The sequence below is a fragment of the Puma concolor genome, chromosome E2 (assembly GCF_028749965.1).
Source record: "Puma concolor isolate L17-30 chromosome E2, mPumCon1.1.hap2, whole genome shotgun sequence".
NCBI classification, from domain to species: Eukaryota; Metazoa; Chordata; class Mammalia; order Carnivora; family Felidae; genus Puma; species Puma concolor.
Window position 1 is genome coordinate 37,111,223 of NC_141681.1, and position 25,957 is coordinate 37,137,179.

Here is a 25,957-nt window from a genome sequence, read left to right on the forward strand (position 1 = left end):
TAATTTTATGAGTATTATTCTAAATTCACTTTCTGTTATATTGTTATATCCTTTTTGATCAGCTCGTTAGCTGTCGTTATTTCCTGGATATTCTTTTGAGGTGAATTCTTCCGTTTCGTCATTTTGGATAGTCCCTGAAGTGGCGCAGAACTGCAGGGCACTTCCCCTGTGCTGTCTTGAATAACTTGCGTTGGTGGGTGGGGCTGCATTCAGACCTGATGTCTGCCCCCAACCCACTGCTGGGGCCACAGTCAGACTGGTGTGTACCTTCTCTTCCCCTCTCATAGGGGCGGGATTCACTGTGGGGTGGTGTGGCCCGTCTGGGCTACTTGCACACTGCCAGACTTGTGGTGCTGGGGATCTGGCATATTAGCTGGGGTGGTTCAGCAAGGTGCACGGTGGGGGGGGGGGGGGTGGCGGGGTAGGCTCAGCTCGCTTATGCTTCAGTGATCCACTTTGGGAGGGGCCCTGAGGCACCGGGAAGGAGTCAGACCTGCTGCCACTGGAGGGATGGATCCGCAGAAGCACAGCGTTGGGTGTTTGCTCAGTGCAAGCAAGTTCCCTGACAGGAACCTGGTTCCCTTTGGGACTTTGGCTGGGGGGTGGGCGAGGGAGATGGTGCTGGCGAGCACCTTTGTTCCCTGCCAAGCTGAGCTCTGGTCGTCTGGGGCTCAACAGCTCTCCCTCCTGTTGTCTCCAGCCTTTCCGCTCTCCAAGCAGAGCTGTTAACTTATAACCTCCCAGATGTTAAGTCCCGCTTGCTGTCAGAACACACTCCACCCGGCCCCTCCGCTTTTGCAAGCCAGACTTGGGGCCTCTGCTTGGCCGGCAGGCTGCCCCGCCACCCTGACTCCCTCCCCCCAGTCCATGTAGCGCGCACCACTTCTCCGCCCTTCCTACCCTCTTCTGTGGGCCTCTCCTCTGTGCTTGGCTCTTGAGAATCCATTCTGCTAGTCTTCTGGCGGTTTTCTGGGTTATTTAGGCAGCTGTAGGTGGAATCTAAGTGATCAGCAGGACATGGTAAGCCCAGCATCCTCCTGCGCCGCCATCTTCCTTTTTCTTGTCTCTCTCTTTCACTCATTTTACCAATTAAATGTTAATCTCATCCAAAACTTCTCTCACAGAAACATCTAGAATAATTTTTGGCCAATCATCTAGGCACCCCATGGCCTGGTCAAGTTTACACAAAAAACTATCACACTCTTTACATTTTTCATCAAAGAGAGCCTTTGTTCACACAATTGTGTGAATTAAGAAGACAGATTTTGCAGCAGTGTTCAGAGGAAAAAAAATAGATATGCATAATGAAAAATTCAGACCCAGGGTAACCACCTTGGCATACAGTCAGGTAGGTGTGAAGTGATAAGAAAGGTAATAGTGATGGGGTTACAAAGGAAATGTGATGAAAGTCTACAGCTTGGTGAAATTTTACCTAGGTATACCCCCTTCTACCACACCTAGATCAAGATAAAATATTTGCCATACCCTAGAAGGTCCTCCAAGCCAGTCAGTACTCCCCTGCAAAAGTATAACCACTGTCCTGATCTCTGTCACCATAGAATCATTTTCCCTTTTCTGAATGTCACGTAAAAGCAAGAATACAGGATTGTACCCTTTGCATCTGGCTCTTTTGCTCAGCATTATGTCTGTGAGATTTATCCAACACATACGTTTGCAAATAGAATCTTACTAAACATGTTTCCCTGCATCTTGTTTTTTTTACCTCAGCAATAGAGTATAAACACCCTTTCGAGTTAGGACTTAACAGGTCTTTTTTCACTCTTTTAATAACTCCATGCCATTCCATAATACTATGGATATTCCACAGTTTACCCAATGTTTCCTCTCAGCAGACACATAGGTGGTTTCCAGGCATGAAATCGATAAGCTGAGGGACTGTGTTTTTAATGTTAATAGATAATACCAAATTATCATTCCCACAAGATACACACATTTATATTCCCAACAGCATATGACACTGTCCAGCATATATTCATCTGAGAGCTCTAAGTTTTTATTTCATTAATAAATTTGGTTTTTAAAATAAGTAATACATGATAACAATGAAAAAAATACAAGAGTATATAGTGAAAAATTAGTCTCCCTTTAACCTGTCTCCCAATGATCCAATTCCTATTCCCAAAGACAAGTTCTTTGTATCGCTCCAAGATATTTTATGTGTATATGAGCTTATATGTGTATATGCTTTCATTGTACATAAATGGTTGTTCTAGGCTTTACTTTCTCCACTTAACAACATATCTTAAAGATTATACCACAGTAATATAATCTAGAGCTGCCTCATTATTTTAACTGATAGCATCAGTTATTCATTCATTATTTCTACTGAATAGCATCACATAGTATGGATAGGACATAATTTAATGAGTTCTTTTAAAGTAGATATCAAGGCTATTTCAATCTCTTATTGTTATTATAAATAATGCCACAGAGAATATCCTGTAGGATAAATTTCTAAAAATGGAATTATTAAAAAATAGCATGTGCATCTTTTAAATAAACATATTATTGAAATATACATACAGAAAAATATATCTAAGTACACAGGTCTGTAAATTTTCACAAAATAAATGTACTCATGTAATTACACCTAATCAAGAAACACATAACCAGTAATCAGAAGCTTCCTCATGCCACCTTATTAGTTACTAACCCTCTTCACCTAAAAGTATCCACTATTTTAATTTCCAACACCATAGATTAATTCTGCCCAGTTTCGAACTTTGTAGCTCGAATGTGTGTGTGTATATATATATACATACATACACATACACGTACACACACACACACACACACACTACAGTATAGTATAGGATGTCCCTTCATAGAAATTGTATCAGCTTATACTTTCACCTGCAGTATATAAGAATGCATATTTCCTAATACCTTCACCAACCCAACGGGTTATTAACTTTTTTAGTTTTGCCAGTCATGTAAGTGAAAGTATTGTCTCTTTTATTTTGTGTCTTTCTTATACTGAGTAAATTTCAGCATCTTTTCATATGTGTAAGAGCCATCTGTATTTTTATTTTTACAAACAGTCCTTACCCTTTTTCATTGTCTTATTTATAAATGCACCATAGTATATATTAGGGAAGTTAATCCTTTGTGACATGTGTTGCAAGTATTTTTCCTAGTTTGTCATTTGTCTTTGATTTTATTGTTTTCCTGCAGACATTTTTCTCAGCCTTTTATTTTGTGCCTGTTAGGTGTAAAATTGATTTTTTTTTCCCCTGACTAGTAAGGTTGAGTGTTTTCATGGCTTTTGATTATTTGCATTTTCTTTCTGGATATTGCTTCTTGATATCCTTTGTTTCTATTGGATTATGATCTTTGAACTCATACCTAGAAGATCTTTGTATACGAGCAACAGTATGCCTTTGTAATGTATGTTTAAAAGAAAGTTTATCCCTTCATTAGTTTTTAAATTTTTATGGTCTTTTTTATTTTGCAACAGCTTTGAGATATAATTCATGTACCATACTATTCACCCATTTGAAGTGTACACTTAAGTGGCTTTGAGCTTATTCACAGAATTATGCAGCCATCACCACAATACATTTTAAAAATGTTTATTACCACAGAAGCCCTTTAGTAATCACTCTCAATCCCCTATCCCCACCCCATCCTACCCCAGCCCTAGGCAGCCACTACTTTCTGTGTCCATAAATTTGCCTATCCCAGACATTTCATATAAATGGAATCATATAAAGTGTAGTCTTTTGTGACTGACTTCGTTCACTTACCATACATAATGTTTTTAAGATCCATCCATATTGTAGCATTATCAGTACTTTATTCCTTTTAATTGCCAAATAATATTTCATTATATGAATATACCACATCTTATTTATTCATCAGCTGATGACTTTGGGCAATTATGAATAATACTACTGTGAACATTCATGTCAATTTTTCATGTGGACATATGTTTTCATTTCTCTACTTTAATACCTCTTGAGATATACCTAGGAATGGAATTGCTGGGTTAAATGGGAACTCTGTGTCTATCCTTTTAAGGAATTGCCAGGTTGTTTTCCAAAGCAGCTCAACCATTTTACATTCCTACCGGAAATGTTTGAGGGACCTATTTCTCTACATCCTTACCAACATTATTATCTGACTTTTTTATTGTACCCATCCTAATTAGTATGAAATGGTATCTTGGGAGTTTATTTCATTTTGTTTTGTTACCATCTTAACCATTTTTTTTTATTGTGGTAAAAAACAAAAAACAACATAAAATTTACTATCTTACCTTTTTTTAATGTACAGTTTGGTAGTGTTAAGTATATTCATGTTGTTGAACAGATCTCCAGAACTTTTGCATCTTGCACAAATGAAACTGTATACCCATTTATCAACTGCCCCTCTTCTCCTCACCCTTAGCCACCATTCTGCTTTTTGTTTCTGTGAATTTCACTGTTAGATACCTTGCATAATGGAATCATACAGTATTTGTCTTTTTGTGACTGGCTTGTTTCACTTAGCATAATGTCTTCAAGGTTCATTCATGTTGTAACTTGTGACAGGATTTCTTCTTAAAGCTGAATAAGGTTCCATTGTGTATATATACCACATTTTATTTATTTCCACTTATTTGTCAGACATTTATTGGGTTACTTCCACCTCTTGGATATTGCAAATATGCGTTGCACTGTGGATGTGGTTTGGTTTCCCTGATTGCTAATGATGCTGAGCATCTTTTCCTGAGCTTTGTATATCTCTGTATCTACTTTGGAAAAGTGCCTATTCAGATGCTTTGCCCAATTTTTAATTGGCCTGTCTTTCTATTAAAATATAAGAGTTCTCTAAAATCTATAAAGAACTTATCAAACTCAACACCCAAAAATCAAACAATCCAGTGAAGAAATGGGCAAAAAACATGAATAGACACTTCTCCAAAGAAAACATCCAGATGGCTAACCGACACATGAAAAAAATGCTCAACTTCACTCATCATCAGGGAAATACAAATCAAAACCACAATGAGATACCACCTCACACCTGTCAGAATGGCTAACATGAACAACTCAGGCAACAACAGATGTTGGCGAGGATGCGGAGAAAGAGGATCTCTTTTGCATTGTTGCTGGCAATGCAAGCTGGTGTGGCCACTCTGGAAAACAGTATGGAGGTTCCTCAAAAAACTAAAAATAGAACTACCCTACGACCCAGCAACTGCACTACTAGTTATTTATCCAGGGGATAAAGGTGTGCTGTTTCAAAGGGACACTTGCACCCCAATGTTTATAGCAGCACTATCAACAATAGCCAAATTATGGAAAAAGCCCAAATGTCCATCGATGGATGAATGGATAAAGAAGATGTGGTGTGTGTGTGTGTGTGTATGCACATACATACAATGGAGTATTACTCAGCAATCAAAAAGAATGAAATCTTGCCATTTGCAACTACGTGGATGGAACTGGAGAGTATTATGCTAAGTGAAATTAGTCAATCAGAGAAACACAAACATCATACGACTTCACTCATATGAGGACTTTAAGAGACAAAACAGATGTACATAAGGGAAGGGAAACAAAATAATATAAAAACAGGGAGGGGGACAAAACATAAGAGACTCATAAATATGGAGAACAAACTGAGGGTTACTGGAGGGGTTGTGGGAGGGGGGATGGGCTATATGGGTAAAGGGCACTAAGGAATCTACTCCTGAAATCATTGCTGCACTATATGCTAACTAATTTGGGTGTAAATTTTTTAAAAAATTAAAATTAAAAAAATAAAATATGAGTTCTTTATATTATTTGTGTCTTTGCCAGATATAATTTTTATGTTATGAGTTAAAATCTATGTTTATTTTCCACCAAATAGACAACTATCCAGGACCATTTACTGAATAATCCATATTTTTCCTCCTTCAACAGGTACTTATTGAGCAAATATGTTGGGTTAGACCCTGAGAAAATAAGGAGAAAATGATGCAGAGCTTACATACTAGTTCAAAGACAGACTTGTGAGAAAATAATTACTATTCAGCAAGATAATGATTTTAATGAAGTTTATGAAAATCATTTTGTGACAAGAAGAAAAGAATGACCAGTATCTGCCTGGAGTTGAGGGAAGAGAGGAACAAAGAAAAAGTTAGGTCGTGGAAAGTTTGAGAATAAAAGAGAACCAGGCACTGTGCTATGATAAGAAACTTAAATAATGAAAACTGTTTTCCAAATATAAAACGTTTAGTTTACTGTCTCCTCAGATTGTAGTTCATGTAAGTGCACTATAGTCAACAAACAGGTATCTTCTTTGTGGTGAAGTATGCCATGCTTATTTTCTGGTGTCCTGTATATACTGTATAGACCTTATATATACTTTATATACCTAACCTAAGTAACATACCTTTTTCCTATGGATATGTTTGAATGAAAAATTTACAGTTTTTATTGAAATAATTCATGTTTACCAAGCACAACTGTATGCCATCCCTCTTTAATGCATAACATAGAGAATATTTAATAGCACATAATGGCCACTTTTTTTTTTTTTAAGTTAAATCCAAGTTAGTTAACATATAGTGTAATAATGATTTCAGGAATAAATTTAGTGATTTATCACTTACATATAACATCCAATGCTCAACCTAACAAGTGCCCTCCTTAGTACCCATCACTCATTTAGCCCATACCCCACCCAGCACCCCAGCAGCAACCCTCAGTTTGCTCTCTGTATTTAAGAGTCTCTTATGGTTTGTCTCCCTCTCTGTTTTTATATTATTTTTGCTTCCCTTCCCCTGTGTTCATCTGTTTTGTTTCTTATATTGCACATATGAGTGAAATCCTGTGATATTTGTCTTTCTCTGACTTATTTTGGTTAGCATAATACACTCTAGTTCCATCCATGTTGTTGCAAATTGCAAGATTTCATTCTTTTTGATTGCCGCGTAACATTCCATTGTATATATATACCACATCTTCTTTATCCATTTGTCACTCAGTAGACATTTGGGCTCTTTCCATAATTTGGCTATTGTCGATAGTGCTGCTATAAACATTGGGGGCATGTACCCCTTCAAATCAGTGTTTTTGTATCCTTTAATACCTAGTAGTGCAATTGCTGAGTCATAGGGTAGTCCTATTTTTAGAATTTTGAGGACCCTCCATATTGCTTTCCAGAGTGGCTACACCAGTTTGTATTCCCACCAGCAGTGCAAAAGCACTTCATCTTTCTCCACGTCCTTGCCAACATCTGTTGTTGACTGAGTTGTTAATGTTAGCCATTCTGACATGTGTGAGGTGGTATTTCATTGTGGTTTTGATTTACATTTCCCTGATGATGAGTGATGTTGAGCATCTTTTTATGTGTCTATTAGCCATCTGGATGTCTTCTTTGAAAAAGTGTCTATTCATGTCTTTTGCCCATTTCTTCACTGGATTATTTGTGTTTTGGGTGTTGAGTTTGATAAATTCTTTATAGATTTTGGATACTAACCCTGTATCTGATATGTCATTTGCAAATATCTTCTCCTATTCCATCGATTGCCTTTTAGTTTTGCTGATTGTTTCCTTCACTGTGCAGAAGCTTTTTATTTTGATGAGGTCCCAGTAGTTCATTTTTGCTTTTGTTTCCCTTGCCTCTGGACACATGTCAAGTGAGAAGTTGCTGCAACTGAGGACAAAGAGATTGTTGCCTATTTCCTCCTCTAGGATTTTGATGGTTTCCTCTCTTACATTTAGGTCTTTTACCCATTTTGAGTTTATTTTTGTGCATGGTGTAAGAAAGTGGTCCAGGTTCATTCTTCTGCATGTTGCTGTCCATTTTTCCCAGCACCATTTGCTGAAGAGACTGTCTTTTTTCCATTGGATACACCTTCCTGCTTTGTCAAAGATTAGTTGACCATGTTTGTGAGTCTATTTCTGGGTTCTCTTTTCTGTTCCATTGATCTGTGTGTCTGTTTTCGTGCCAGTACCATACTGTCTTGATGATTACAGCTTTGTAAAACAGCTTGAAGTCCGGAAATGTGATGCCTCCAGCTTTGGTGTTCTTTTTCAGCATTGCTTTGGCTATTCAGGGTCTTCTGTGGTTCCATACAAATTTTAGGATTGTTTGTTCTAGCTCTGTAAAGAATGCTGGTGTTATTTTGATAGGGATTGCATTGAATATGTAGATTGCTTTGGGTGCTATCGACATTTTAACTGCATTTGTTCTTCAGTCCATGAGCGTGGAATGTTTTTCCATTTCTTTGCGTCTTCAATTTCTTTCATAAGCTTTCTATAGTTTTCAGTGTATAGATTTTTCACCTCTTTAGTTAGGTTTATTCCTAGGTATTTTATGGGTTTTGGTGCAATTGTAAATGAGATAAACTCCTTGATTTCTGTTTCTGCTGCTTCTTTTGGTGTATAGAAATGCAACTGATTTCTGTGCATTGATTTTATGTCCTGTGACTTTGCTGAATTCATGTATCAGTTCTAGCAGTTTTTTGTGGAATCCTTTGGGTTTTCCACAAAGAATATCCTGTCATCTGTGAAGAGTGAAAGTTTGACTTCCTCCTTGCCAATTTGGATGTCTTTTATTTCTGTTTCTTTTTTTTTTAATTTTTTTAACATTTATTCATTTTTTTGAGAGACAGAGAGCAGGGGAGGGGGAGGAGCTGAGAGAGAGGGAGACACAGAATCCTCTGCAAGCTCCAGGCTCTGAACTGACAGCACAGAGCCTGACATGGGGCTCGAACTCACGGACCATGAGATCATGACCTGAGCCGAAGTTGGATACTTAATGACTGAGCCACCCCTGATGTCTTTTATTTCTTTTTGTTATCTGATTGCTGAGGTTAGGACTTTCAACACTGTGTTGAATAAAGTTACAGGAGTGGTAATGTCCACTTTCTTATAGAGGTATCACTTCACATGAAGAGGTGGTAATATAATTATATTTCAAAACTCATGTTACTTATATAAAGAATATTCAGATACTCTAACCTTTTCTTTTTTGGTGATCATAGAATAAATGTGTCATTAAATTATTTTTGTGTATTTGTTATAGGCCCATCAATTCTTTATAGTTGTGTTCTCCATAATAGTTATCAAGGGTGCCCAAAATCTTTGACCCAACAACTTTGACTAGATAAGTGGGAAAAAGTCTAATATGAGATATAAAATGTTTTTCTCAGCATACATTTTAATTGGTTTGCATTTAGCACTTCTGTCAGATTCTAAGTCTTATACTTGGAAAATAGAACCAACAGTAGGTATAGTATGATATAAATATAATTAATTATTTCACCTGTATATTTCACAAAACAGCAACATCTTAACTGCTTAATAAAAGCTTTTAAAATAGCAGTATAAAATAAACAATAGAAACTTGATTTACTCAGATCTAAAGGAATTGATTTGGTTTCTGCCTGTGATTATGATTCAGTAGAGCATGTTAATAGATTATAGGGGAAAAATTAGAGTTAACTTTAAATATAAGCTAAAGTAATAATATAGTAGTAATAGCCTTTTCTTTATTTTTCCACAGTTCTTAGTGGTCTGTGTTCTAATGACTGTCCTCGTAAGATAACAGTAAGTAAACAAATCTCAGTTGTAAAATTTTCAGTGAAAATATTCTGCATAATAGATACTCACAAAATACTTATAAGTTACATTCAAGTTGTTATTATTTAGAAGTGATTAAAGTATCCTTTAGTGCTCAAAAAACTTTACTGAGAATAAAATACCTTGTCTAAAAGATTCTCACCTCAAGATTCACCTCCTTTATGAAGGCTTTTCTGATACCTTCCCATAGTTTCTTGGCATAAGGCATACTACCGCCATTTTAGCATATATAATACTTGAGCTCACGTCTCTATATTAAATGCCTCTCTATACTAGACTGGCATCCCTTAAGGTCAAGAACCCTCTCATCATGTATACCTGGTACATAACTGAAGGTCAAGCATATAGTAAATAATTAATGATTTTTTTTTGGTATAGTCTTAATATTGACTTTCTGTGCTTCAGTGAAATAACAAAGTGTAAAAATAATTAGGCTTAGTTTTTTAAATTGCCAGTTCATATAAATTATAATAAGAATATTATATTGTGTATGGGTGTGGGCGTATCCCTGCTTGGGTCCTCATAATAACCTTGTTGCATGAGGAATTACCCCCCCATGTAAAGATGAGGAAACTAAAGCTTAGTGAAATTAAATTATCTAATCATAGAGCTATGAAGTACTGGAACAGCACAAAGCTAGGTGTTCTGGTTATAGTCTCATACTTTTACTACCCCAGTTAAGTACTGCAAGACCAACATTTTGTGTATGGTTAGGAAACTTCACATATTTGAGACATGTGGAAACAGACCCTAACCCAGAGATTTGCATGCAGAGATTTAATTTAGACTCAACACCAAAGCAAAAGCTATTGGCCCTTCAGAAATGGCTCAAATAGAGACAGAGAAGCCAGGCGTTTGTATTCCTGCTTTAATCAGACTTTGCCTGCAGGTAGTCTCCAGGAAAGGCTTATAGCTAGTAGGAGCCAGCTCCCTTTGGCTGAAAACAGTGTCCAGGTAGGAACCCGGCTGTGAGCTATCAGCAGCCAACACTGAGGAGCTCAGGGAATAAGTGCCTCAGTCCTGAAGAAAATATCTGGACAATGCATCACATCTATTATGAATGTATATGAGTGCCTGGTCAAGCCCATCTGCTTTCATATCATTATAAAAATGTAGATGTATATAGTAGGGGAGGCTATGGGGAGGGGAATGCAGAAGATGTATGAGAACTCTCTGTACTTTCTACTTAATTTGGCTATGAATCTAAAACTGCTCTAAACAAGAAAGTCTGTTTTTTAAAAATTCTAAAGCATAGATGTAATTAATCAGAGGCTTAGGATTAACTTGGTGATTTAGGTATTGTCTACCTAATCTGTGAATTATTCAATTCCTCTTGCTTCCTGTCATTGACCATATTCATTACATGGTCAAGCAAAGAACTGTAAAACATTGAAATGAAACCCACTCATTTTACCTATAAGTTCTGGCAGAAAAGTGGATAGGAAAGGCTGTATGATTAAAGCAGCTGCAGGTAATACTTCTGAGATCAATAATGTTCCCATTCTCTTTATCTTAAAATAAAAGCAACTTTAATTGTATGGAGAACTTTCATTTAGAAAGTCACATAAGTTGGGGTGCCTGGGTGGCTCAGTCGATTAAGTGTCCAACTTCAGCTCAGGTCATGATCCCCCGGTTTGTGGGTTCGAGCTCTGTATCGGGCTCTGTGCTGACAGCCTGGAGCCTGCTTCAGATTCTGTGTCTCCTCCTCTCTCTTCCCCTTTCCTGCTCACACTCTGTGTCTCTCTGTCTCTCAATAATAAACGTTTAAAAAAATTTTTTTTTAGAAAGTCACATAAGTAAAATTCACCATGCAGAGAGATGTTCTTACGATGATTACTCCAACAGTCCTGCACCTTTGGGCTTTTTTTTGGTGACAGATCTGCCTCCCATTCGTCCATTTATTATTTTCTTTGAAATTCAGATCCTGCTGAACTGCCTTCACATATATCATTTTCCTGCCCCACTGATATCACAAATCACAATTTTATGACAACCTAAAAGAAACAAATGCACACTATACTTCCCCAGTTTTCCATATATCAAATGTATGCCCTCTTGTATTTTATGAAGAAGTAGGCCTTCTTCATATTGCTTTGTACTGAACATAGTATAAAGTTTTACATCAGGTATATGACCCTATGTGAAACTAAGAGGGAAAATGTACCTACCACATGATATTCTTTACCACTTGAGTTAATTTATGAGTTGGATAGCTCTTGTGCTACTAATATGTTTCCACCTGATATAGGCAACCTATTTGATAACATGAAGAAAGGAAAGAATTATTCAAATCAGAAACCAATCCCACCCAAATTCCTTCATCTCCATTTTGAAAACCCCTGGTCATACTCTGGACCTTATCTACCAGAACTATTTTACTTTAGAAATTTTTTTATTGTTTGTTTATTTATTTATTTTGAGAGAGAGGCATGCAGGCGAGCAGGGGAGGGGCAGAGAGAAAGGAAGAGAGAAACTCCCAGCAGGCTTCATGCTGTCAGCCCGGAGCCCGACTCAGGGCTTCATCTCACAAAGTGTGAGATCATGACCTGACCTAAAATCAAGAGTCAGAGGCTTAATCTACTGAGCTACCCAGGTACCCTACTTTTGAAATTTTAATGCCATCCATTCAGCTATTTGACTACAAACTATTTTCCAGCCTTCTCTTTCCCATTACTACACCTGTTCAACTTTAAGGGTGTTAGTCTCTTGACCTGTAATCAGCCCACTCCTGCCTTTACCTTCCTCGTGTAGCTACCATACATCAACCTCACTCCTGCCATTACTTTTAACTCCCATTAAGCACTCTCCTTCTACTGTACCTGCCTAGCAAAATTATAGCCCTGGGTTAGTCCAAGCTATTTACCTTCTTCAGTCCTAGACCTAGGCTCCTGGGCATTTCTAAAAAAAATAATAAACATACTTGCATATTGGTACCACCAGTAGTTCATAGTCTTTACCTGAAATGAGCATTCTTAATTGTATCATAGTCTTATATGGATTCCTAGTCATCTTTTCGCCCATTCCTTTTCTCTGATTACTTTCAGGATTTTCTCTTTGTCTTGGGTTTTCTGCTGATTGAATATGATATGCATAGATAAATACAGGTTTTTAGTATTTTTCCTGTTTGGTGTTCTCTAAGCTTCCTGGATCTGTGGTTTGATATCTGTCGCTAATTTTGGAAAATTGTCATGTTATTTCAAACATTTCTTTCTATTCCTTTCTCTCCTTCTCCTTCCAGTAATCCAGTGACACATATGTTACACCTTTGTCCCACAGTTCTGTTCAATGTTTTCATTAGTTTTTCTCTGTGTGTTTCAGTTTTGGAAGTTTCTATTGCTAGATCTTCAAGCTCACTGATCCTTTGTTCAGCCGTATCCAGGCTTTCTTCATTTTTATTATTTCTATCATTTCTGTTTGATTCTTAAGAGTTTCCATCTCTCTGCTTGTATTAACAGTCTGTTTTTGCATGCTGTCTACTTTTTCCAGTAGAGCCCTTAATGTATTAATCATAGTTCTTTTAAATTTCTGGTCTGCTAATTCTAACATTCTGCTATATCTGAATCTGGTACCAATGCTTGCTTTGTCCATTCAAACTTTGTTTTCTGCCTTTTAGCATGCCTTGAAATTTTTTGTTGAAAATTGGATATTATATATTGGGTGAAAGGAACTAAGGTAGATGGACCTTTAGCATGAGGTTTTATGTTTATCCAGCTAGGATAACTCTAACAACTGTGTTTACTGTTTGCAGTAGCTATGCTGTCAGAGGAAGCAGTTTTCTCCAGTGTCTTTTTTCTTCCCTATTGTCTTTGTGTTTTTCTCCCACTTCTTAAACAGGGTCTGAGGCTTGCAGTGCTTTTAGGTATAATCCCATTATAAGACAGAAGCCCAGTTGATGTGGTGGTAAGGAGCAGGAGTTAGAAAATGCATCCTATACTCCTATGATTAGGTCTCAGGCTTTTAGTGAGCCTGTGTCCCTGGGATGTGGCATACACATGTGCTTCTTCTTTGCTTCCCCTCCCCATGGGCAAGACAGGAAGGCCAGAAAGGGCTAAAGTTAGGCATTTCCTTTCCCCCAGGTTAAACCCAGGTCACTTAAGATCTGGTAAAATAGTTTTCCTTGAGGGTGAGGTGTTAAGAACCAAGGGCTTTGGGCCTATGTCAGAATGCTTACTTCCCCTCCCTGTGCTAGAAGCATGAGCGTTCTGACCCAATCTTACCCCTGAGAATCTGGTGGGACTTCTGGAGGTAAAACTCACAAAAGCATGGGGCTCCTCTAAGACTGTTTACCTCCCTCTTCCAGAGTTTGAATTCTCAAACTAGTTCCTATTGAGCTTCCAGCAATTTTTCCATTACAGTTTAAGTGTCCTACCAGTACTAGCTCCAGTTTCAGTCATCTGCTTCTAGGCCTCTGCTCCCAGTAAGCTGTGATTCTGTATCCACCCCTCTCTCCAGTGTCAGGGTAGCAGTTTGCCCTGTGACCTGAGTTCTCTGAATCTAAGGAGAATTGCTTTTTTACTTCAGCTTTTTTGTTCTTTTTCTGAGGAGTTAGGACTTCCAAGCTCTTTACAGGTCAGACCAGAAACTCTCCTCATATTTTTTCTTTAAAGATTTTTTTTAAGTAAATTTATTTTGAGAGAGCAGGAGAAGGGGAGAGAGAGAGAGGGAGAGAGAATCCCAAACAGGCTTCATACTGTCAGCGTAGAGCCTGACGTGGGGCTCAATGTCATGAACTATTAAAGCATGACCTGAGCTAAAATCAAAAGTCGGATGCTTAACTGTCTGAGGCACCCAAGAGCCCCTCTCCTTGCATTTTTATCAGCATTGCTTTATTTTTCCTTGTTATAGCTTTATTACAACATAACTGACATGCAATAAGCTGTACATAATGAATATATTCAATTTGATGTTATGATGTATATATTATATACACAATATATATATTTATTTGGATATATATATCCATTACATATGGATATATCATGCCAATATAATGAAACACATACTATATCTAAAAGTTTTATTGTGCCCCTTGGCTATCCCTCCTTCTCACCTTCCCTGACCCTCCTCCCTATGCTACTTACTTTTCCTCAGTCACCACTGATAGCTTCTCTGTGAGTGTTGCTTTACTTTAAAAGTTGTTCTTGTTACTTCATGGCTTTTATCAATATGTCTTCCTCTGTGTCATTTATTGTTCTTTTCCTTGAAATTTGTTTAACTTTTTTTAAAATTTGAACATCTATAGAAGTATAGGTTAATATAATAAAACTCCTTGTGTCCATACTACCTTCCAGCTTCAGCACTATCATCATATACCACCACCTACTAATTCCATTCACAGCCCCTCTTAAGCTATTTTAAGGAAAATCCATTATGTCTTATATTCTGTAAATACTTCCATGTATATCTCTCTAAGATAAGGACTTTTTACATGTTAGACCAGAAACTCCCATTTTTTCATAAAAACTATTTTATATCCTTTCCAACATCTTCTTAAATCCATCCCCACGTTCATTTCTCAGTCATTGACCTAGATTCCTACTTCAAAGGGAAAATGAGAATGTAAAATCAGAATTTCTTCAACTGTGTTCAGTAACTTTGGGGAAGTTATATAACTCCTATTAAGCCTTATTCTCCACATCTGTATAATGGGGAACTAATTGTATGCATTTATGTTAGCTTCCTATTCCTGCTGTAACAAATTACCGTACATTTAGTGGCCTCAAACAGCACAAATATATCCTTTTACAGTTGTGGAAGTCAAAAATACAAATACACTTCACAGAGCAGGACTCCATTCCTTTGGAGGCTTTAAGGAGAATCCATTCCCTTGCCCTTAACTTCTCAAGGCCACCTATATTCCTTGGCTTATGGCCTTTCTATCCATCTCTAAATCCAACCATGTAGCATCTTCATACCACTGACCCTAACCCAATCCTGCCTTCCTCTTTCACTTATAAGGACTGTAGTGATTATATTGGGTCCATCTGGACAATCCAAGATAATCTCTCCATCTCAAGACCCTTAATCATGTGTTTGCTTCAGCAACACATACTAAAATTGGAGTGATAGAGAGATTAGCATCGCTCCTGGGTAAGAGCGACATGCAAATTCATGAAGCATTCCACATTCTTAAGGGAAAAAAATCCTTAATCACATTGGCAAATTCCCTTTTGCAATATAAGATTATCAACAGGTTTTGGGAGCTAGGATGTGAACATCTTTAGCGGACCATTATTCTGCCTACTACACTACCTCCTAAGGTTTTTATTAGGATTAGAGAATTAATGTAGGCAAATCAGAGCAGAGGTCTAATACACAATAAATACTCAAAAAGTGTATCTGCTATTCTTTGTCAATGGTAATGGTTATTTTCCTGCCTCTATAACATCCCTGTATTAGCAAGGATAATGAGTTCCAAATTTTTGAGAAATTCTGGTGTTCTGTTTGCCTTCAAGATAAGACTAGAGGTCTATTTGACTTCATGACTTTTTTCTTATAATGTAAATCTTTTTTGATATATATCACAAATTTATGAAATATGGATATCAATATTTTTAGTGAGAGCTACCATAAACATCTGTGAATCTAAAGAGTATTTTTATTCCTACTTCCTGATTTTTCTCTTTAAATACCAAACTAATTTTTTTAATCTTTTATTCACAGTATAACATATATTGTGGGGACGCCTGGGTGGTTCAGTAGGTTAAGCGTCCGACTCCAGCTCAGGTCATGATCTCACGGTCTGTGAGTTTGAGCCCCGGGTCAGGCTCTGTGCTGACAGCTCAGAGCCTGGAGCCTGCTTCAGATTCTGTGTCTCCCTCTCTCTCTGCCCCTCCCCTGCTCATGCTCTGTCTCTCTCTGTCTCAAAAATAAATAAAAACATTTTAAAAATAATAACATATACTGTGTTAGTAGAGATTATAGCTTCTTTCTCTGTCAATTGGTAATTCTTTTAACCAAAGCCTGCTGACTTTTCCCACTTTATGGATTATGAGTCTATAAGCAGGCATATGAGTATTCTCATTGAACAAAGGGTTGGAAATAGTCCTTTAATCTGCTATACACAAAAAGAATCCATGCATATTCCTTTTAAGTAGTTTCATGAGGACAGAGGAAGGATCTGTTTTGTCTGTCTGTATGTCCTAGAACATAGCACAGGGCCCGTGCTTACCAGTTTCAGTTATCTTCTATAGCACTAAATATAATCTCTTCATCCACACCCATCCCTTTTGCTATTTTTTTTATTAATCAATGTACTAATTATGCTGTGAGTCCCACATCCTTCTCAGAGACCTCATTCCATTGTTTATTCTACCTAGCCTGTGTATTCAACCTCCGCCTCTCTGTTGCTGCCTTCCCTTCAGCATTTAAGGAGTACCCAAATCTCTCTTATCTGCAAGAGCAAATATGCATATTTTCCAGAACCTCACATCCTCTCCAGCTATTACCTAATCTCGGTTTTCTCTGCTCAGTCAAATTTATTAAGTTGTCCACCATTGGATCTCTCCCAATTAGTTACTTCCATATCCTTAACCAACTGTCATAATCTAGCATTTGACCTGAGGCCTGGTTCTCCTGACCACTCCTAGGAACACTCTCCTTTCCTTGGTTTCCTTTATTTTCACGCTTTCTGGCTCCCTTCCACTTCTCTGGCCATTCTCCCTTTTCCTTTATGGACATTTACTCTGCCCACCTGGAAATGCAGGTGCTCCTCAGGCTCTCACTCTAGGTTCTCTTCTCACTCTACTCTCTCAGTTATCTCAGTCTCTCCCCTATTTGTTTGGTGGGTGTTTTGTTTTGTTTTGTTTTGGGGTGCTTGTTTTTGCCATTTGTATACTGATCACTCCCAAACCTGTTTTCCAGCCATCTCTCCTGAGCTTCAGACCTTTATATCTGAGTGTCTTACAGGGACTGATAAAACTGAAATCCAGTGTTTCCCCACAAAAACTCAGTCCACTTCTTATGTTCCCTTTCTCAGTTACTTTTTCCTTTCCCTTACCCCCCAGATCTACTAGGTTATTGGTCTCAACCCTTAAATATCCTTCCTCTATCCAATCATCATTTAGTCCAGGTTATCATTGTTCTTGCTTTTCATGCCTGACTGTTGGGAGTTATCTGAGCCATCCTTCAAAAAGGTACCCCAGTGATCTTTCTAAAATACAGACCTTCAGTGGCTTCTCTTTGTCCTTGAAAAATGGTCCAAATCTAGTTAGACCTAGTTTGACCTAGCTTGAGCTTTTGTTTACCTCTTCAGCCATATTCCTTGCCATTTCTCCTCACACCCACTCCCAGCTCTCTCAGCCACACATAACTACTTGTTCTGCCATTCTGTCTCATCTCCAGCCTCTTGCATGTTTTTTCTCTGTCCTGAAGCCTCCTCTTCTCCACCTTCTCCTAGAGTCCTTCATGTGACCTTCAGGTCAGCTTTCAGACAGTATTTCCTCTGAGAATCATTCCTGGGCTCCCCACTGACATAGGTCTGGATATACCGTCTGTTGTTTCTTAGCACCCTATGCATAGTCCTGCTACTTACCACTTCTGTATTTGGTGAGTTATCTGTGTTCAGCCCTTGAAGGAGACTGGGTCTTGTTTATTATTCTGTACTTACTCCCTAACACAGTGGCCTGACACATAGTAGCACAATAAATATTTCTGTATGAATAAATGAGCTTTTCCTAAAATTTGGTTTCCTTTTTTTTTTATGGGCCTTCATTGATAAATTTACCATACCTCCTCTTAACCACAATCACAATCCACATACCACCTCTTAACCACAATCACTTAACATATTCATTGTTAAGTTTGAACATTTGCAGAATAAATTACAAGCTATTCACAAGAGAAATGCATTCTGCAAATCCCTGATATAAAGGGAAAACATCCCTTATTTATGTTCTCAGAGATACCTCATTATGAGACAGATGTTTCAGTTGTTACTACAAACAGATTTTTAATATATGTAGCAGAACAAGATGTATCTTTAACATTTTTTTCATCTTTTCAATCAGAAATATTCTCAGGCTTGTATTTGTTCTGTGTAGGAATAATATGAGAAAGTATAAGCCAAGTAAGTTTCTCTTTGTCTTTATTTTAAGGAAAATAATCTGATTTAGTACTTTTACCTTCCCATCTTTAAAAGACACTAGTCTTTGCTACAACAAATATTTATTGATCAAAACAGATTTATGTATTTGATATCTTTTTAAAATATTATTCTACCTTTAATTCTAAGTATTTGCCTTTTTATCACACCTGACAGTGGCAATATCATCTTTCCTCTACCAAGGATAGAAAAAAATTGAAATTTTTCTACATTTAATGTCCTTTTATAGTCCTTTACAAAGGGAAAAATTCCTTGCATTTTTAACAGGAAAATAACCAAAATTAAATAAATAATTTACTGAATTTAATGTCTTGAAGAAATAAGAAATAATAGAAAAAATTCAATATTGAACTAAATTAGGCAATACAGTTAACACTAATGAAAATAAGGAAAAATATCCATGAGTGTTTATAAAAACATGAACAAGATAAAAAAAAATTACCTGTGAGAAAAATAAATCCATATGTAAGTCACCTATTTTTCTAACATTTTAGAATCATAAACTTTATATTGCATAGTTAAACCTAATATTGATTTTAGCTAACACAATGTGTCTTACAAGTTCTTCCAGTTTAGTTTTACCATCCAGAGCCAATGATGTAAAATATACTGTAGTCTCCAAGTAGGAGCCCAAGACCTTAAAACAAATCCTTAGATAATCAGGCACTTAACAGTGACAGAAAAACCCCAAGATTTGTCTAGGCTACTTAAAAAGATAGTCTAATGAAGAAATGAAATGTATTCCAACCCTGATTTTCTATAATTCAACAGGCATACAGAGGACAGTTAGTTTAAAACAATCTGTATAATACAGCACCCAAACAGTGTTGCATCAATATGACACATCCTAGAACAAGAAAAATGAGCCAAATATAGTCCTTGTTTACTTCTAGAATGGAAAACTTGAGAGATCACTAATATTTTTTCATTTAACTTCTCTGAATTCTCTCAAACGAATATCAGACATGACATTTAAAAGGAAAGTTGGGACAATGTGAGAGATTTGTACTGATTTTCACACAGAAAGTGAACTTACTAGATGATGGGGTATAGGGCTCAACATTCCAGAGGAATAGCTAATGTCTTAATTTTTTCTTACCAAAATTTATGAAATCAATTTATGAAATGTTTTCAACAAATATGTTTCTGCCTTGAAAATAAAAACTGAAACTACTGTAAAATTGTATGTTAACTATACTTCAATTTAAAAACGAAAATAGGCAATTACAACATGACTTCTTTTAATGACAGAAGGAGGCTTCGTCTCCTAAGTCAGAAGTTGGCAAACTGTAAAAGACCAGAGAGTAAATAGTTTCAGCTTTCTGTGGGTCACATGGTCTCCATCTCAACTACTCAACTCTAAAGTAAAAGCAGCCATAGACAATATGTAAACAATGAGCAAAAATCTGTGTTCCAATAAAAATTTATAAAAACAGGATGCAGGCCAGGTTTGCCACAGGGGCCATTGTTTGGCAATGCTTACCCAGGGTTATACACTCAATGATTGACTGCTTTACCACTTACTCAGCCTGATACAAAACATCATTGTACAAATGTCATGTTAAGTGAGGTGTGTCCAGGAAAGTGTGAGTAAATCCTTGGGCTTTGCAGTGAATCCAAGAGAAAAAATGCTCCTGTATGATCTGAGACCCCAAAATACACAGAATATTAAATCACAATATACTAGATATCATTGCTGAAAACATGAGGTTTGGTCACCCACACGTATGACACAGTCCCTCCCTTCCCCCAACTCTTCAGAACATGGGACACCACTCTTTTATACAATTCAAGCCATCAATGCCTGGTGGTGTACCTTATGTTTGGGCTGGCACCTGTGAGTATAACTGTCATCCATTAAGGCTTATTTGTGCTTCCTATCTAAGTTTCCAGAGCCTTCACTCTCAAACAGCACTTCTCAAAAACCATGGTTTGTGACCTAAACTGTATGTACCACACCCTGATGTGAAATTTTCAGGCCACATTAAAACATGGTTGTGCACAATTTCCAGAAATTTCTGTGGAGAGTTGATCTGCCTGTGTGTAGATATGGCATCATGCCTTCAATCTTACTATTACGGGCTCTCTAAAATCCTCACATTCCAGTATAAAAAAGAAGATTCAGAATCACTGGGAACTGGGTCATAATCGTGAGGCACTTATAAACATCATTCCACACAAAAAAAGTTGCCAAACCAGAAGCAAGGACAAGATGTAAGACATAAAGGACCAATGATTTTTTTTATGACTGAGGAGGTCATTCATGTATTCAGTCAATATTTATTTATTCACTTCCTGCTATGTTCTAAGGTGCTACATGAGACAAAAATCACTGCCCTCATGGAGATCACAGTCTAGTACACTAGTACAGCATACTAGTAGAATGAGATATTTGAGCTGGGAGTGGCCTTTATATTGCACAGCTCCAGGGTTTCACCATTCATGTCACAGTCTATGTCAGTGGCACCCCCTAGAGTGGTAAAATGGACAACCTGTAGAGTCTTCCATGGTGACCATGACTTGATTCTTGAAGGACTAGGATTTTAGTAGGTACAGAAGCAGAAGGAGGGCAGTCCAGGTAGAGGAAAAGAGTATATGCGAAGGCATCATTTATTTAGTGCCTAAGGTTGACGTGGCTGTAGGCCCTGGGGCTACTAAGAGTAAATTCTTGTGACCTGAATTATAAAACCACATCATTCCTTCAGTCATTGAAAAAAAAATAGTTGTTAAGCACTTACCATGATCCAGGCTCCACTATAAAACATTGGGATACAGCAGTGAACAAATCCAAAATTGTACCCAACCTCATGGAATTCACAATCCAAGACCATATGAAGAATTACAAGAATGATGAGCACTTCAGTAGTAAAGTACCCAGCGTTAGGAGTGCTTATAACTGGGCGAACATACCCGATTCAGGTAGTTAAAAATTGGAGGGATGGGAGAGGAATGGATGGGGTAAAAGCATAAAAGAGGGGAATGGGCTTGGATTGTTTAGGAAATCAAATGTCCACAGCAAAAACAATTCAAGAGTGTCTTCAAAGACACTCTTTGGGCAGCTCGGAAAAAAAAGACATTTAATACACTTCTTGCTAATCCTGGATGTTAGGTCTCCATAGGAATGTGTAGGGGGGAACGTTGACCTCAGTGTGAATTCTGTAGGGGGGAGGAATTTCAAAGAGAAAACAGTTCATTTTATACAAACTAGTATGCATTTGTTTCATTAAGCAAGAACTCTTAACACTTAGACAACCAAGATTACTGTACCACCTACTACAGGTTACATCCTCAAAAGTGTGTCTGTAAACTTCAGATGAAACTCAGGACCTCCAAAGCAGCACCAGGTCCATTCCTAGACCCTGACTCAGCCTTCTTCCCCCACTTACAAACCAGGGACAAAAAAAAAAAAAAAAAAAAAAAAAAAAAAAACCTGCGTCTTTTTCTGTTCAATTCAGGAACTTAGATGTCTTACTGTAAAAAGGAAGAAACTCTCGTGAAATGGTGAAGAACTCGATAATTACTCACTTAATATAGGAAGTGATAAAAAAGAGATTGTTTACTTTATGTATTGTTACAAGTCTTCCCATTTATAGTAAGTACCTTTTCCTTATCCCATGTATGTGGAAAACATTTCTAAACGTTAAAACACATCATTGGCACATACAAACCTTATGCTAGAGTGATCATCCATATCAGACAAACTACTTAGAATTTTATAATTTCTGCCTTATTGTTCTTTCTGTTGAATAGAACAGGGGCAAGAAAACACCATTCAGTGGACAAATCCAGCTTCCTGACTGTTTTTGTGAATTAAGTATTATTGGGACACAGCCGCACTCATTTATTTACATATTATCTATGGCTACTTTAATGCTATATCAAAGTAACTGGCAATGCAAGACCTTATGGTCCACAAAGCCTAAAATATTTACTGTCTATCTTGCTCTATAGAGAAAATGTTTGCAGACATCTGGGCAGAATAACAACAATAGAAAGTAAAAGTTACTCTCATCTTTCTCTGATTAACTAAACTTTTTAAGCTAACACCCTAAATATCCATTCAGTCAAATATTTGCTGTTTCAGAGATGTTCCTTCCAAATCATTTTAAACTATCTCTTGTGAAACTGTACAAGCTATAAGATTCTCTCATTTGAAATACTCTGATTTATTGCTCAAAATAGGAGTGCTTCCGTCTACATGATTGTTCTTTCTCTCAATTTAAATCACTTGCAAATTAAAATTTGCTTGCAAATTTAATAAAGGTTATTTAATGCTGAAATATCCGTATTTTCTTAGGTATACTACTTGCTTCCTTGCTTGTCAAGGGAATTCTACTCCCACACATATTCCAACAAGACCCTACACTTCACTTATATACCTATCTGATAGCCTTAAGTTTGCCCTTAAGAGGAAAAGGTCACACTATTTTGTAGTTACAGATGAAAATTGAGTATGCTCAAGTCATAATAGTATAGGCCACGTGAAAGCACTTACACAATAAATACTTTCAGATCATGCCTTTTAAGAGCTAAATAATTTAAAGTAAATAAACATTTCATATTATATCACACAATTCAGAAAGCTTAATGATTCCCATCTTGAATCTCTCTGCCTTTCAAATCTGCGAAATTTCAATTCTATGAACTCTCATTTTACTGCTTTGCAAAATTTGTGTTGGTTAAGAAAGGTGCATTGCTACTATAAAAAAAAAAAAATCCGCACCATTACAAGCAATTGAGAAGAATGAGAAGTGTCTCAGTGTTTTCTGTGTACCCAACTGAATCAATGGTTTTATTCTCTTGTATTCAATCAAATCCAATCATTAAACAAAAACTTAGGGTATGCTAAATACTCTCATAAGTTGATAATTTTTATAAAGTATACGAAATGTAGTCCTAGTAGATAAGTGGGGTCCCCAAACAACCAGCATCAGCATCTCTGGAAAGTGTAAGAAATGCACATTCCCAAGGGCTCACCCAGACATGTGAAATAAGAACATCTGAGGATGCACTCAATCCATCTGTATTTTAACAGTCACTCCAGGTGTTCAATGCTTTCTAAAGTTTGAAAGTCCAGTCCACAGCCCTGGACATTGGAGAAAGGGATTTACTATAGGCCATCTTTGTCTTACACAGCAATTATGTATACTTGGAAGTGGAATTTTATTCCAAAGATAAATTCTTGCAAAGAAATTATCCATGTAGTTTTAGAATCCTACAATAAAAAAAAACAAGAAGGTGAACTTGATAAATGTTTCTGGTTATAATCAAAATAATTTTGCTCACTTAATAGTTCAACATAATTGAAAAGGAGATTTCATTACCAAAATTAAAAAACAGTAATGCATACATATTGAATACTTACTGTGTGCCAGGCACTGTTCTAAGTATTTTACACATATTTGCTCAGTCTTCACTATAATCCTATGAGAGAGGTACTGTGATTATCCTTAATTTAAGATGAGGGAACTGAAACAGGGAGGAGTTAAGTAACCTGCCGAAGATCACACAGAAAATAAATTAAAGAGGAGAAATTTGAATCCATATTGTCTGACTCTAAAAACTACATTGTTATTCTCAGGATTTGAAAAGCTAATACCTAAAATACTCTCAATATATGAAATATATGGAATAACTCACAGGCCTAAAATTATTGTATTAATCAGCTCTAACTACCATTACAAAATACAATAGAAATTTACGTTCTCACAGTTATGGAACCTGGAAGTCTAAGATCAGGGTACCAGTATGGTCACGTTTTGATGGAGGCTCTCTTCCTGGCTTGCCAAGGGTCACCTTCTTGCTTTGTGTTCATATGGCCTTTCTAGGTTTGAGCACATGGAGAGAGAGAGAGCAAGCTCTGTGGTGTCTCGAGGGTTGCACTCTCATGACCTCTCTAACCCTAATTACCTTCCAGATATCAGCACATTAGGAGTTGTGGCTTCAACATATAAATTTGGGGTGGACACAAACATTCAGTCCATAACAGAACAAAAATCCATTTCAGAGGAAGTGTGAAGAAGAAATTAATGTGAAACTCACAGATGTGTTATCATTCCTGATTGACATTCCCATAGTTTGGGCTCCTGGCATATTATCTTTTCAGGTTTCACCTAAAGGAATTTAAGATGTGTGCATAAATACATGAACTAGAGGAATTATTTCAGAAATTCTTAATACAGATATGTAAAAGATACTAAAGATATAGCAATACTCCTAGCACTTCTACTGTATTAGAAGAGACACAGGGTAAAAATTATTCCAAGTATCTTGGCACTCAGTGTAAGCATGATCATTTTTTAGTATATTCTGTACTGAGTATTCATATAAATGCCAAGTGGCACTATCTTGGGGAAGAAAAAAAAACAACTCTGAAACATGTGTAATGCTATGACATATAGAGTAAGAGACCAAAAAGATTTATAGGCAGAGGTATCAGTCATATCATTTCAAATGGGGAAGGCAAAGCAGGATTTATTACTCATTATGTACACAGTGGTTTTAAAACTTCTTGGTCTAAGGACCCCAAAGAGTTTTCTTTGAGTTATGTCTATCACTATTACTATATTTGAAATTAAAAACAAATAATTGCTAATGTTTCTATTAATTCATTTAAAAATAACAATAAACCCATTGTATGTTAACATAACCTATATTTTATGAAAAAATTAACTATACCTTTCAAATTTAAAAATTAGTGGAGTGGCATTGCTTTACATTTTTTTTTAAATCTCTTTAATGTCTGGCATAATAGAAGACAGAAGATTCTTCTATCTCTTTTTGCATTCAGTTTTTTGTTGTTTTCGTTGAAATACATGAAAAAAATTTTACTTCTCACACATGTATAGTAGAAAATGGGGAAGTTTGATTTCCTGTTCAGATTAATACTATACTGAGGCTGAACAAGTGGCAGTTATTGACAGGTTGCTTGTAGTGAGGAATTTTAAACCATATCAATGAATTTTTCTTGCTCTGTTACGTTACCCACTGGTTATTTACAAGTCTGTTGAATAATTTTCCATACATTTGTGAATTTACATTTATTGAGGCTTGTTTTATGGTCTACTACTTGGTTCCCCCTGGAGAATGTTCTATGTGTGCTTGATAAGAATATGCATTCTGCTGGAGATGAGTGCAGTTTTCTTTCCACATCTGCTACATCTAAATGATTTATAGTATTAAGTCATCTATTTCCTTGTTGATCTTCTGCCTCATTGTACTATACATTAATAAAACTGGTTTTTTGATAATTATAATAGTATCCAGCCATTAT

At 36.8% G+C, this 25,957-nt stretch overlaps 1 protein-coding gene and 1 non-coding gene across 3 annotated transcripts in view; both read left to right on the forward strand.

The window, feature by feature from the left end:
• Positions 1 to 25,957, forward strand: part of ITFG1 (integrin alpha FG-GAP repeat containing 1) — a 358,049-nt gene that overhangs the window by 258,278 nt on the left and 73,814 nt on the right. For both annotated transcript variants that reach the window (XM_086689522.1, XM_086689523.1), the window contains one exon: positions 9,505 to 9,548. In XM_086689522.1, the coding sequence (XP_086545648.1) occupies positions 9,505 to 9,548 (44 nt within the window). The remainder of the gene's footprint in view (positions 1 to 9,504; positions 9,549 to 25,957) is intronic.
• On the forward strand, positions 15,611 to 15,712 carry LOC112857608 (U6 spliceosomal RNA). Its single transcript, XR_015245187.1, has one exon. It is a non-coding gene; the product is annotated as a U6 spliceosomal RNA (small nuclear RNA).